At 30.6% G+C, this 14610-nt stretch overlaps 1 protein-coding gene across 1 annotated transcript; it reads left to right on the top strand.

The window, feature by feature from the left end:
* Positions 1–129: 129 nt before the first annotated feature.
* Ssrp (structure specific recognition protein) lies at positions 130–11023 on the top strand. Its single transcript, XM_068776914.1, has 13 exons — positions 130–289; positions 368–553; positions 1030–1245; positions 1387–1565; positions 2241–2480; positions 2664–2792; positions 3123–3284; positions 4413–4545; positions 5726–5907; positions 7312–7420; positions 8132–8329; positions 9258–9548; positions 10696–11023. Exons 1-13 carry the CDS (start codon positions 239–241, stop codon positions 10792–10794), a joined length of 2175 nt encoding a protein of 724 aa, XP_068633015.1. The 5' UTR covers positions 130–238; the 3' UTR covers positions 10795–11023.
* The last annotated feature ends 3587 nt before the right edge of the window (positions 11024–14610 follow it).

Here is a 14610-nt window from a genome sequence, read left to right as displayed (position 1 = left end):
AAAAGTGATGATAATCAATAGTTAAGAGATGGTTATTATTTTTTAACACATATTATTTATTTTACGTGTTCAAATGGCTGTATGTTTTTAACCCGCTAACAATTTTAATTTTGAAGGTTAAGGGTAAAACATCAACTACGAAACATTGTCAGATTCTTAACCGCGCATGGAAAACTTTATTCGCTAATATATTAATGTTAGAAATCTAAGAAGGTTTAAAGATATCAAGAATTGCACAATGGAATTTCTCGAATATAATGACGTATCAGCTGAAATAAAAGGGACTATGGTATAATTAATAATATTTATTTCTTTTGTTTTGCTATGAAGTTGTTTTGTAAATTCTCTAAATATTGTTTTGTTATAGGTTCCCGGGCGTCTTAAAATGACGGATCAAAATATTATATTTAAAAATAGTAAAACCGGCAAAGTTGAACAAATATCTGCTAATGATATCGATCTAGTAAACTTTCAGAAATTCATTGGTTCCTGGGGTCTAAGGATCTTTCTCAAGAATGGTACTTTGCATAGATATGGAGGGTTTAAAGAAGGGGTATGTCAATAAGTTATTACCAAATTTAATAAAAATTATACATACATTAAAACAGATGAAATTATTTACATCATATTTTAGTTTTGTTCAAGCATATTAGTAGTTGCATCATAATATCTTAATCAATTTTATTCAATCGGTTTTATAAAAATGTAAATAAGATTAACTTGCACATTTTTTCTATGCATACATCTAATAGCTTGGTCATAATCATCTAAGAGCTTGGTCATATAAAAATCCGGCAATATATACATAATGTAAAACTCAAGCGATAGCTTCTGTGGAAACTTAAGAAGAGTTGGCCAAGATTCTTTAACATTGTAGCCCCTTAATCTGGTAAAGCTTTAAACGCCATAACCCTAACAATACTAATCATTGACAAAAAAAATTATCAATAATCATAAGTTGTTTAAAGTTTTATACTCAGAATTTGTAATGATGACTATTGATAATATTATGTGCACATTCTTCGACAGGAACAAGAAAAAGTGGCAAAATTCTTCAAATCAAACTACAACAAAGATATGCTTGAAAAAGAACTGTCATTGAAGGGCTGGAATTGGGGCACAGCTAAGTTCAATGGTGCTGTGTTAAGTTTTAATGTTGGGTCTAACACAGCCTTTGAAATTCCCTTACATTATGTGTCACAATGTAACACTGGCAAGAATGAAGTCACACTTGAATTTCATCAGGTATTTAATTATAATTATATACAGAGTGTACTATAATGTAATGACTGCTATATTTAATTATCATAGTAATAAAATAGTGTTTTTTTTTAAATAAATTACTCTTAAAAGTTAATTTTAAAGTAACTGTATGTATGTTTGTAGAATGATGACACACCGGTGTCTCTGATGGAGATGAGGTTTCACATTCCAACCAATGAGCTGGCAGGTGATATGGATGCTGTAGAAGCCTTCCACCAGCAAGTAATGAACAAAGCCAGTGTGATTTCAGTCTCTGGTGATGCTATTGCCATATTTAGGGAATTACAATGTCTCACACCTCGGTAAGTGTTCAAGAACATATTTAAAAAATTGTACCTCAATTGATAAAGTAATATAGTCTTCTGTGCACCAAGACTTAAGCACTGGAGTCTAAAGCAAATGGCAGTTATTATAAATTTCAAACAGCTCTCATTTTGTTGATTTTTTCTATTGATGTGATGAAATAGCTTTACTTCATCTACAACATAAAATACATACAAAAGCAAAACATCTTGATTTCAATTGAGAAAATATATTTATCTAAGCTTTTGCATCCTTTAGTCTACCATATTTATTAAAAACTAGCTACCCCTACAGACAAGAGAAAAACAAATAAAACGTTTACAGTTATTACTTTGACTTAAGGCTTTATTAAGAAAAAACTTATCAAGAAAAGGTTTTCTATTTCATACAATGAAAGCTAGTATTAATATATTTTCATAGCTTTAAACATAATGTCATTCTTTGATTTGTCCTAGGCCACATTTCTTTTTACTTCATTGACATCAAATATCAGCTTCAAATAGGTGTTTAAATTTATTGTCTGTGTGTTTGTACAGAAAAGGAAGTATTTTGTTTAATGTTGTCCTTACAATTTTTCTTCTACATAAGAACATTATTTTGAATTATTAGCAACACATTGTGAGTTCATTTTTACTTTTACAGATTTTATTACAATTTAATCTAATTTATTTCAGAGGTCGCTATGACATCAAAGTTTTTCAAACCTTCTTCCAACTCCATGGTAAAACATTTGATTACAAGATACCCATGTCTACAGTACTAAGGCTGTTTTTACTGCCACATAAGGATACTAGGCAAATGTTCTTTGTGGTTTCATTGGACCCACCAATCAAGCAAGGTCAAACTAGATATCATTATCTAGTACTGTTGTTCGGAATTGAAGAAGAGTCCAGTATTGAATTGCCATTCACTGAGTAAGTTACTATAACATTATTTGTACACTCCTTATTTAAGGTTTCCACTTAAAGTTATTGACAATATTCTTATATGTTACTACATAAAAATGAATTATTATTTATGAGAATGGTTATTAAAATTTTGCTTGGTTTTTATATTAAAACATCACACATATTATTAATAATGTTATCTTTTTTCAGAGAAGAATTGAAAGAAAAATATGAGGGAAAAATTACAAAAGAACTGTCAGGACCCACTTATGAAGTGCTTGCCAAAATTATGAAGGTGATTATAAACAGAAGAGTAACAGGCCCTGGAGACTTTTTAGGGTAATAATATTTTCTATTAATTGGTAATAATATTGATAGTAGCACGACCAACCAATTCACATGTGAATGTCAAGAGATACATTAGAAATGTTGAAATTACTCAATTGATATAAACTGATATCAAGTTGAACTTCCTAATAATAAGTTTAAAATAAATCCACAATGAATCCAAACACAACCTGATCTGAGAATAGTCTAAAATAAATTTAGTACTTCACAATTGCTGTAGCTGTATTATTACCTAAAAAATATTTTACACTGTAGTAGGTATTCTTTAGTAATTTTTGGTTAGTTGAACAATGTATTAATTTTTTAATTTGTGTATAACAGACATCATAAGACTCCAGCCATCGCATGCTCATACAAAGCCGCAGCAGGATACCTGTACCCTCTGGAGAAAGGCTTTATCTATGTTCATAAACCGCCTGTGCACATTCGCTTTGAAGAAATTGCGTCGGTCAACTTTGCTAGAGGAGGGGCATCCTCAACTAAGTAAGTTGTTCTTAATTAAATATGTGAAGACCTTGCTATACAGCTCACTGATATTTATATATAGATTATTTATACTAAGCCAAGCAAGGCCAAAACACCATTATTGCTAAAATAAATCTTGTCAAAAAATAACATATTTTCTCTAGGTTTCCAAAAACCAAAATATGTTGTCTAAAACAGTTGGTCATTTCTTGTTTGTTTTTATCTATTGCAGACAAAATTATTTATAGCAATATTTATATGTATAACGTAACTTTCCGCCATTACCATTAAAATTTTCTAGTATCTCAAATAGGAAACTGTATAACCAAAGGAACCATATTAAAGAAGAATTATATATAGTTCTAAGGAATATCCATAGGTTTCCAATAGATATACCGTATATGAAAAGCATTGTAACATTTCAAGTTTAAATAATATATCTGGGTGGCGAGTGCAAAGGACTTATAAAGAATCTCTATTGTTTTGAAAAAACATCTATCCATCTTAAATAGTATAATGAACTTTATCATATTGTTATTTTATTTATGTTATATTTTTGTTATAGAAATATTTTTTATATAATTTCTAATTTAAGTACCACTAATTCATAGTTTCAGACATTGTATCTGTACTTTTTGAATATTGTTTATAGGCAAAGCTCTTGACCTCTGTCTTGCCTGCTCTTAAGCAATAAGAAAGTCTACAATTGTACATGCTTGCCTAGATATCAATTCACTCTTGAATTATTATATTGCAAAAGAGCTTGGGAACCTCTTACCATAAATTTAATTTTAGAACATATTATATTAGGATATATAGGATAGGATAGAAGGAATTTTGTTTGGTGGTATCAACCTTTGTGGACATTTCACTCTCAATTTGGTTAAGTTGTAGTTTATAGCGTTCCAAGAGGAGGCTTCTTGAGGAACCCTCGAGCTGTGCTATCTTAAAAAAGATTTTAGGCTGAGCACCCTGCTCCCTCCCTAATCCACGGAATGTGGCATACTTAGGATAACTATGTTTAGCAAATAAGATTTACCTGACTCGCAAGTTAGTAGAAGGTTGAGCTGTGACATTGCCTTGAGGCATGTTAATTTTTAATATAATAATGATGATGGTTAAGCATAACAACAATTTCTTTTTCAGATCATTTGACTTTGAAATAGAGTTGAAATCAGGCAGTATACACACATTCAGCAGCATAGAGAAGGGAGAGTATGACAAGTTGTTTGATTATATCACCTCGAAGAAACTTCACGTAAAGAATACCGGCAAAAACGTAAGTATTACAGATTATGTAATTTCTTACTCATAAGTCAATTTAGAAGAAATAACCTAACCCAGTTGTCCCATAAAACAACGTAAATTCGAAATCGGGTGATAGGATTAGTAGTGGCTATCGTCAGAAAATAATTTAAACACATTTTTGAATACGATGATGAACTTAAGTATTATGTTGTAAAATTTTGTCAAAATATTTGGCTGGAAAAGAAGCCTACAGTGGCTTCATTTTTCAAGTGCATTCGTTTTTGTTTGAACAGAATTGCTTCTGATAACATTAGAAATACGTGACAAAGACTATTTTAAATTAATTATTTTGGTCCAGACAATTTTATTTTTACATTGATTCAGGAGTCTTTTTTTAAATTAATATATTGTTTGAAAATTCCGAAAATATGAAATAAAAAATTACACAAAACAGGTTTACGAAATAGGACCAAAATTACTTAAATGTATAATAAATAATTTTAGTATTAGAAATAAAATAGTATTAGAGAGAAAAGATATAGATCTAATGGATATATATCATAGAGAATATATATCTCATAGAGAAACTACAATTTCATTAATTATTATACATCTATAATATTTTTACCTCTAAAATAATAATATAATTTAGTTTTATTTTCTTATGAAAATTATAAAGTTTGTCAATTATAAATTATACTTAAACATTCGATGTTGATGTTTTTAAATAAAATTTCAACAATATAATTTTAGCTTAAAATTTTAGTTAAAAAATTATCAAACGGTTGAACCTATTTCATGAAAACCCCTACCAGAGTATCGATTTATCGTCTCTTGACTGGCCGCCTTACGTCGTTTTCTCACTACTGAAGATCGTAACCATTTTCGGAAAGTTGTCGCGCACGATTTTACGCCAATAGTGTCGGTTTTCGACGATGTGTATTGCTTCAAATACAGTGGTATCAAACGTGGTTCAGACCTGATTGGCAGCATGGAGCTGCGGCGTTGTGGTGGTCCCCACCATCCATGTGTCCGGTGTTCAAAAGTTTTCTTCGCTTACCCTGGCTATGTGACTGAAAAACTCTAATATAAACCTTCTATTGACCGATGTTAGTTACGAAAATAAAATCAACATTATTTAAATGTGTTCCACTTTTGTAATAATAATTGTAATTTTTGAAATACTAACGTGTTGTGATTATCGGTTTCAGGACAAGGCGCTGTACGACGACGACTTCGGCGATTCGGACACGGAGAAGGAGCCGGACGCGTACCTGGCGCGTGTAAAGGCCGAGGCCAAGGAACGGGACTCCAATGACTCGGACGGCAGCGACGAGAGTACCGACGAGGACTTCAACCCGGATAAGGCCAACCAGAGCGACGTGGCCGAGGAGTTAGTACCATGTTCTCTTTTACCCGTTTACCCACAATCTTTAATTGTTATTACATCTTTACACAGCGCTTGCTGATCCGAGACTTATGGGTTTGTTGAGTTATGTCGGTTATTTTTATTGCGTGTAAGGATCTACTTATTCTACTTACTCTGTGAACAAATAAGAACAAAAACTGTGTAATGTGGAGCAGTCTTCTTGTATTTCGTCTCCATTTTCTGTAGATTGGCATATTAGGGTTACATATTTTTTTTTTTACTTGATAAAATAGGTCTCATACTTTTAAAATACCAATAATAATATTTATTATTATATATTAAAAACTTAACACATTCTTTATAGGAAAATTTACATTTCGTGTTAATTCAACTAATCGGCTAAGACAATGAAATCTATTAAATTTAAGAAAATATTTGCACTATTTAGTATTTTTAATCTTAAAACGTCCAGGATATAGGGATTCCTCCAAAATGTTTTTTTTTTTAATTACGTACTTAAAGAAATAATTATTATTTACGAGTATACAAGAGTCAGTAGTACTTAGTAAATCCGAAAGCTCTGCGAATCCATATAAAAAATTATTGTTGAAAGCAGTTTCACACATAATTTCAATAGAATTTTTGTAGTTTGTATATAATATCAAGTAATGTTAAATCTGATTAAGTACCCCTATAGCGGCATTTTACAGAACCTATATAACAAGCTTATATTAATTAAATTCTAATTTGTTTTATGCAATATAGATTTCAAACCATCTAGTTTATTTGCAAGAAATATTTTAGGTGAGGAATGGAACCTGTGCGAATGTGTTCTAATAAAACACTTTGAAATATATAACCGTAAGATTGTACACCCAATGGCTTTTTTCAGTAGTAATTATTATAATTGATTTGAATTTATTTAGCTTTACAGGACCTGCATATTTTTAGTCTCATATAATCTTGTGATAAATTAAAAATAGTATAAAAAATTTAATAATTATATGAATGATTTTAATGAACATAAACCAAACGTCTTATATTTATAAATGATATCTAAATTAATTAGAACAGTCTACCTAAAACATTGGGATGATTCTGCAAGTAAAGTGTGGACTATATGCTATCGAAACCGCTGTACCGCGCCTCAGAAAACCGAGCCAAAGTGGGGACCGAGGAAAAATAGAGCATGAGCGTTGACTGACGTAACCGAGCGACCGATATTCCTCTCCGCCATAGATTACCGCGGTACAGCGGTTTCTATGGCACTGTAGTAAAATTGCTGATAAAGTAAATTGTGTATATTTTGAGGGTAATTTCTTTCAAGGGCGAAAAAATATTAAACAAAATGATTGCCGAGGATACTCGAAATTATCACTATAAGCTTCGCCATATTTATCTTAAATAATCCATTTATTTCTCACTAAGGTATGATACCAATCCATCGTCATCCGAGGAGTCCGACGCATCAGGGGCGTCAAACGACAGCAAAAAAGAAAAGAAAAAGGAGAAGAAACCCAAGAAAACCATCACAATTGTAAGTTTCAATATTTTATTATTTAAAATAATCAAATATAAACATTCATAGAGCCATTCTAAAACGTAGTTTTCTTTTATTAAACTTTAGGTTTAAGTATATATATAGTCAATCTTTAACCAATATCTATGATGAGCTGCAAAAACTGTTTATTCAACCCGATATGTATATAAACTCTTTATTCAATATGATAAATGTCGCAGACCTGAGAAGATCAAATGATAGAAACACAACAGGGCTGTGTATGTGTCTAAATATTATAAAATCTCATATTGAATTAACATTGAAATTGCCAAGGGACAGCCACGTCATCCCGTCATCCCAAAGTGTGCTATTATCTATGAAGTCATTTACAATATAGTAACTCTTATTATACAAATATTTTTCAAATCTAGCATTAAGTGCTGCTTCTTGATTGGCCATACAAAGTTTTACTACATGTAGCAAAGTCCTATGTATACATACAAAACTCGCATAATATTAAATTTTACTAAAAACCATTACCAGTTGCATTATCACTTTAGTTTGCTCTGTAGTTTATGTATAGTATATTATACATTTCCCGTAAATAAACATCAGTAAATGGCGAAAGTAACACAACACATGTATATGCAGTGGACGTGCGCTAGATTGAATTAGACAGTAAAGATATAATGTGAGAAAATTAGATTTTGTGATGAAAATATTAAACATTTCTTTTTTTTTTACCAGTCAGAAGCTCCACGCAAGCGTAAAGAGAAATCTAAGAAACGGGAAAAAGACGCAAATGCACCGAAACGGCCGGTCACCGCATTCATGTTGTGGCTCAACGAGAACCGAAAGAAGATCGTCGAAGAGAACCCGGGGATCAAAGTAACGGAGATCGCTAAGAAAGGCGGCGAGCTCTGGCGAGACCTTAAAGACAAATCTGTATGTTTGTTTATCTTATGTAAAATAGCTTTTTATGTACACAAAAATCCTCAAAATATGAACGTAATTACTAGATCCAACTTAACTGAAGAATGACACATTAAATGTCGTTAATAGCTTAAGAAAGATGGCGCTAATAATTATAATCTTTAACTTAGGTATAACTTATAAGCATCTATTATTAATTACCAATAATATTATTATTCAGTTATAATGTCTAGGAGAATAGAATGTTAGAAAGCGCAATTGGAAAGAAACTAATATAAGACTGTAGTCTTCATAAGAGCATCCTTCAACTTAAAACCTTGAAGCCTTCAAATGCACCCTGATCTCAGAAAAGCCCATAACAAATTAGAGGAGTTTTTGTGGTTATTATAACATGGAAAATATTAATCTTTTATAAACATAATATGCTAAAAAACTACCTATTATGCAAACAAATATTTGTGTCAAAATAATTAAATTTCGACAGATATAATGAATAATCCAGCGATGTGTTACCACTTTGCATCAATATCATGAAATCAATGTTTCTATATGAACATTGTCTAAATGTTAACATGTCCGACGTTGCACAGAGCGTACCGGCCTCGTTTCAATCATCATACGACGCTGCAAGCAGGCCTCTACCAACCATTTCTATCGGAAATCTATATTTGAGGCCGATGTACAACAGCGGTCGCCCTGCGAATGAGTTGATGACAATAACCCTAAACTAACTTAAGAGCATTAGTAACACACTAGCATTAATTATTCTCCCTTAGGCGCTTCATATCTTTACATTTGGGACTACAATAAGACACTTGTGTAATACAATTCGTTAATTCCATTAGTATATTGCGTTGTTACATACTGTTATAATATATGTGTACAATTTGTTTTTATTGGAAAATGTTAAATCCAAATAAAGTTTATTTATTTCATTTAGGAGTGGGAGGAGAAGGCAAACAAAGCAAAGGAAGAATACAATCAGGCGATGAAGAAGTATAAAGAAAGTGGAGCGGCTGATGAGTTCAAGCAGAAAAAGAAGGCAGCTGAAAAGGAGCGTAAGGCAGCAGACAAGAAGAGTAAACCTCCACCACCAAGTAAGAAAGCGAAGACCGCCAGCACTGTCGGCGCTGGGTCCGGCAAGTTCACGAGCAAAGAGTATATAGAAGACGATGACAGTTCTTCAGACTCCGATAAAGAAAAGAAGGAAAAGAAGAAAGATAGCAAAGAAGTAAGAACACATATAAATATTTTTTTTTCAACTCAATGTGTATAATATGAGTATATTTTAATGCACCGCTTCTAATTCTCATTTTGTTTAATTTACATGTACGAAAATATAGATTGCAAAATGTATATTGAAAAATGCAGGCTATATTCCTTTTTTTGTAAAAAAAAAATACCGTTCTTCTAAGGCAAAAATCGTTATGATCTTTTAAGAATCTTCAAAGTTACCGACAGATTTTGAAAATACTTAGAGGATCATAACGGTTCTTACATTAATAAGTTTTTTTTCGGGTCATCGTAGCGATATTAAGAGAAGGCCTGTGCTTTGGAGTGGGTGTCTTTCGGCTGACATGTTGATGGTGATAAAATATAAATATAGATATTATTGAGAAATTTTGTGCTTATACCACCAGCATAGAAGGACCGGAAGCACTCGCAATTTTGAGAATACGATTTGACTAATTCAGTTAACAATTTCTGGAATTTTTCATGAAGACAGAGAATTGAAAATTGTATATAGGTAACGGTTAAATAATAATCCTTTTGGCGTTTACCACAATGTTAGTTAAAACAACTCTCCGTAGATGTCGAAAATACATCAATGAAAACAAAATAGGCTTGTTAGTATTTTGGTTAGTTCGAATTAAATTACAAAAACTTTTAAAGGTACAAAGTTTATTGCGACAAGACAACTAGTTTATTATAAATGAAAATTAAGAAAAAATATGAATAAATATGTTTTTTCTTGAGTATTGCGTAAAATTTTATAAATGGAATATAAGCTATAGAGCTAATATTATGATGCAATATAGAGTTAACTCTTTTAACATGTTTTAACAATTTATTTAGTATTAATAGCAGTGGTTAACATATAGCTAAGGTCTCGCTAACCATCAAGAAAAATATCATGATACCGGCAAACTAAGTCAATTCATAAGTTATATAATTTACTAATCAATCAATCAAATTTTCTGCTATACAAAGTTGTAAACAAGTTTAATTAAAAATGCTGCATAAACGTGGAACCTGCAGACCACGGCAAAATGAAAGAGAGGAAGAAAGTTTTTTTTATAAACAAATTTGTGCAAACAACATGAGATTTATCACCTATAAATATGAACGATATTAACTATATTAATTCATATTTACAGACTAAAGAATCTAAGAAAGAGAAGAAGGCCTCGTCTTCAGAAGCAGAAGCGTCATCAGGATCTGGCGATGAAAGCGGAAGCGGTAGCGGAAGTGATTAGATGTAACATTTAATGTAATTAAAATAAGTTTCAATATAATGTTTTAATTTCTAACCTTTACCTGTCCAACAAATCCTAATAGAAACTATGAATGTTACATGGATAAGATTCATAGTTTCCATTCAGATAGTGCATTTTATTTTCTTAAAAAACTTGTTAAAATGTAAATCACAAATACTTTAATTCATACAAGAAAACTATAAAAGCCATTGAGAAATAAAACGCATAAACTTTTAATCGTGGTTTTGCTGCACCTGTCCTTTATGTGTGAAAAATACTCTTGCAGCGAAAATTATGGGTTTTGACGGACTTTCACCGACAAAAACACGCTAATGTTCCACCATCATCAGTGGGCACTGACAACGTTTTCACATCTGCATCTCCGCAATAGTCGACCGCCTGCGCATGGGCTGAAATAGGGAATATATTTTTGTACAAATTGGAAAAAAAAATTTGAAAACAATATCGTTTTTCTCTGTATATATGAATGGAATAATTCCTTAATAGGCCAATTATTTAAATCAGAATCTTATTAAGCTTTTTTTCTTTATCTTCTTCATTATGTATATTATTTACGCGCCATCTTATTTTTTTAAATAAGATAATTTGCGGCTTAAACAACTTATAAAATATACTAACAATTTTCATAACTAATTATAGGGACAAAGAAAATAAAAATTGCATGTTTTACAATGTGTATGTTTTATTATTCTGTATCAATTTTTTTTTGCTTTATTTCTGTCTAAATCATTTCTCATTTTTAGACAAAGTATGTATTTCATATAACAATAGAACAGGTGTACTTTTAATGTTGTAAAAGTAGTTTGATTTATTTTATGTAAGTTATCAAACATGTAGTTTATTTGATTTAGTTTTAGTGTAATGTTCTTTCAGAAATTATCGGAGAGTCATTGCGGTCAAGATTTAACTTACTGTATGTAAAATTGTGTAATGTTTATAAGACAAAGTAAATCTTAATTGAAGGACGGAATAAATATTTATATGCTTGGTTGATTTTTCTATTTCAACTATCCTATTTTTTAGCTATATTACACCATCAGTAGATAATTAAAATAATTAACACAATATATATATTTATAAATTTGATTTCTAAAAATGTATTGAGGTAAAATAAAAAGTATTAAAAACGACTATTTTTTCCTCCTTTTTGATTAAATAATGTAAAATTAATTGTCGGCTTATACATTCTTATAAATAACATTTACATCGGTATCATCTATGTCGTCTATTCAAAAGAAGATTCGTAAAAGAATAAAAAGGCAAAATTTGTCACTTTTTAGTGTATAGTTTGACCTATTTTAGTGTATTTTTTACAATCTCTTATAACGATTGGTAATTACTTTTTAAACAATGATTTATTCCATTTGATTCAATTTCTTATACCACGTGGGTAATAATAATAAAAGACTAATGAATAGTACCAAAATGTTTTTCTCGTGTATTACGTATTGTAACATGTGCAATTTTAACATCATATTAAAATCTAAAATTTTAGTCAATATTATAATAATTTTTAATAGTATTGAACTATAACAATTGAAGCTTTGTAATAATGCTTGCAGAGGGGTGCATCGTGTACCTGCGGTAATATAGTTGGGGCACAAAATGGCGCGAAAACCGTTGTTAATACAATGTTCTTGTTCCCCGAAAGTTTTTTGTGCGAAGGGTTCCTTACTTATTATTTTAGCACACAATAGTTCTTTTTTACCTCATGCAATAATCGCCCTTCCCATTCTTTAATGCTAACTTTCTAATAAACAATAAAGTAAGATTAGAACCTGACGAAAAGCTTGCTTTTCAAATAAATTATAATGAATTTTACAAGAATATTGTTGTTTTTACGTGCATTTGAGTTAATTTGCAACCGCTGAAAACCTAAACTTTAAATCTGTACAACAGCTTTAATCATCACATTGCTATGGTATATTCCTTAGATTTCAAACAAAAACCCTACTAAACCTAGCTTCCTAGCTATTGGTTTAACAAGATAAAGATAGTGAAATTATTATTTCAACAACATTATGACAATAAACATTAGTCTGATTAATTATAAACAACATTACTATTTTTAGAACGTATTTTAGACCATCGGGTGACCATTAGGAAATTGATTATTTTTTCTATTAAGGTTTACTAGAAAAAATACTTTTAATTCATTATAATTTATAAATTAACAGCAGACCATATAAATTGAAATATATAAAAAATGACATTCTTGCCTTAATTCTCATAAATAACACACACAAAGTCATCGTTAGTGTACCTATGTAGAAACCTTTTAAATCTAATTATTATTATAATAACTACTGTAATTATTGTATAGTTATAAACTATTTAACAAATGGCCCAGACATTGTTAGGCCAAAACCATTACAATTATTGACTAATCTAGGATGGCAGTTTATCGACGACCTCACAAGTAGGCAAAAGTAAGAAAAGAAAAAAACCGCTGACAAAGTACGGTGAAAAGTATGAGAGAAACCAATTTCAACGGTATTTAGACTGCGTTTGATAAAATCAGTTGTTTTGTAATCACGTTGCTACTAAATTTAACAAAGTAACAGTATTGCTGTTTAAGAATAATGCTCGAATTGATCCGAATTTAAATTAAAATAACTTCATTATGTAAACAAATTTATAAGTTCTAATAGCAAATCGATAATTAATAAATAATTTATCATCAGATCAACGTATAAACTTATGCAATGGAAGTATATACATGCATTTTGTTAACGTACCTCGTACTAAATAAGTCTTTATATCCTATTGAATAAATAATGCGATACAAGAAGTAACACGATTCGTAGTTACATAAAATAATTAATAATTCTGTTCATAACATACTCCACCTAAAGATTGTACTAGAAATTAACTTATCGTAAAGAAGCGGCAAATGATACAGAAATGAAGTCGCTAACTATGTCACTAAAAATGAGCTTTCGTTTAAATTCAAGTACTTTTGTTCATTTAGTTCTACTTATTATCTTAATAACTTGAATATTTTTGGTATATAGTTAACATAACATTGGTAAAAAAATAATCTTGAATAATCTTGATGAATCTGTATAAAACTTTGGATTGTGTATTAAAAATAAAAGAGTGCATAAGAATGAAGATCAAAGAATATTAGTGTCGTTTAGTCAACGGAGCATCCGAGAAGCTTAAACATATAAATCTTGTTATTTACTATGGTTCAAGAATGTATTTTATTGCTATGGTTTTAAGTTCTAAATGTAAGTCACCCTTATAGAATAAGGAATAAAAACTATTTCTCAAGTCTTGTCGAAATACCAAATCGTAAACAAACGCAACTCTGCCTTTCAAACGTTGTTTTATTGGTGTCCCTTTCCCGCGAACGTTTGCCGCGCTTTTTATGTTTTCGAAATAAACGTTGGCGGCATTTGAAATAGGGCGCGAGTAAATTTGGTCGAAGTCTGGCAAGGGAAACCTAAAGAGGACTGGGCACCTTTTTGAGATACTTCTTATACTAAAAATTATAAAGTTAACATTTAAAATATAGTTTTGATTGTTAATTACCACAACACCTTAATATAATCAATATTAAATACGTATTTCATTGAAAATTACACAAAATAATTTTTATAGGATAATGTACGGGGCTAAAATAACGTTTCAAAAATATACTCTGTTGCATAGCAATAAAGATGTATATTGAATGATGTTAGAGAATAATACGTCACGGATATACGTAGTACAAGACGTTTAATTGGCTTCTTATGGTTGGCCATACTGAACGCGTCGGCCAATCACAGCGAACGTAGATGGCGCTTAAGT

This window comes from Battus philenor, unplaced genomic scaffold (genome assembly GCF_028537555.1).
Source record: "Battus philenor isolate CCGP_79_NKW_IND1 unplaced genomic scaffold, ilBatPhil1.0.hap1 SCAF_13, whole genome shotgun sequence".
Classification (NCBI taxonomy): domain Eukaryota; kingdom Metazoa; phylum Arthropoda; class Insecta; order Lepidoptera; family Papilionidae; genus Battus; species Battus philenor.
Note: the sequence above shows the minus strand (reverse complement) of the source record. Positions and strands in the feature narration are given on the sequence as shown.

Coding starts and splice junctions, on each gene's coding strand:
- Ssrp (XM_068776914.1), top strand. CDS start 239: ATGGAATTTCTCGAATATAATGACGTATCAGCTGAAATAAAAGGGACT. Junction 2,481..2,663: donor ATTGAATTGCCATTCACTGA/GTAAGTTACTAT, acceptor ATCTTTTTTCAG/AGAAGAATTGAAAGAAAAAT. Junction 7,421..8,131: donor CCAAGAAAACCATCACAATT/GTAAGTTTCAAT, acceptor TTTTTTTACCAG/TCAGAAGCTCCACGCAAGCG.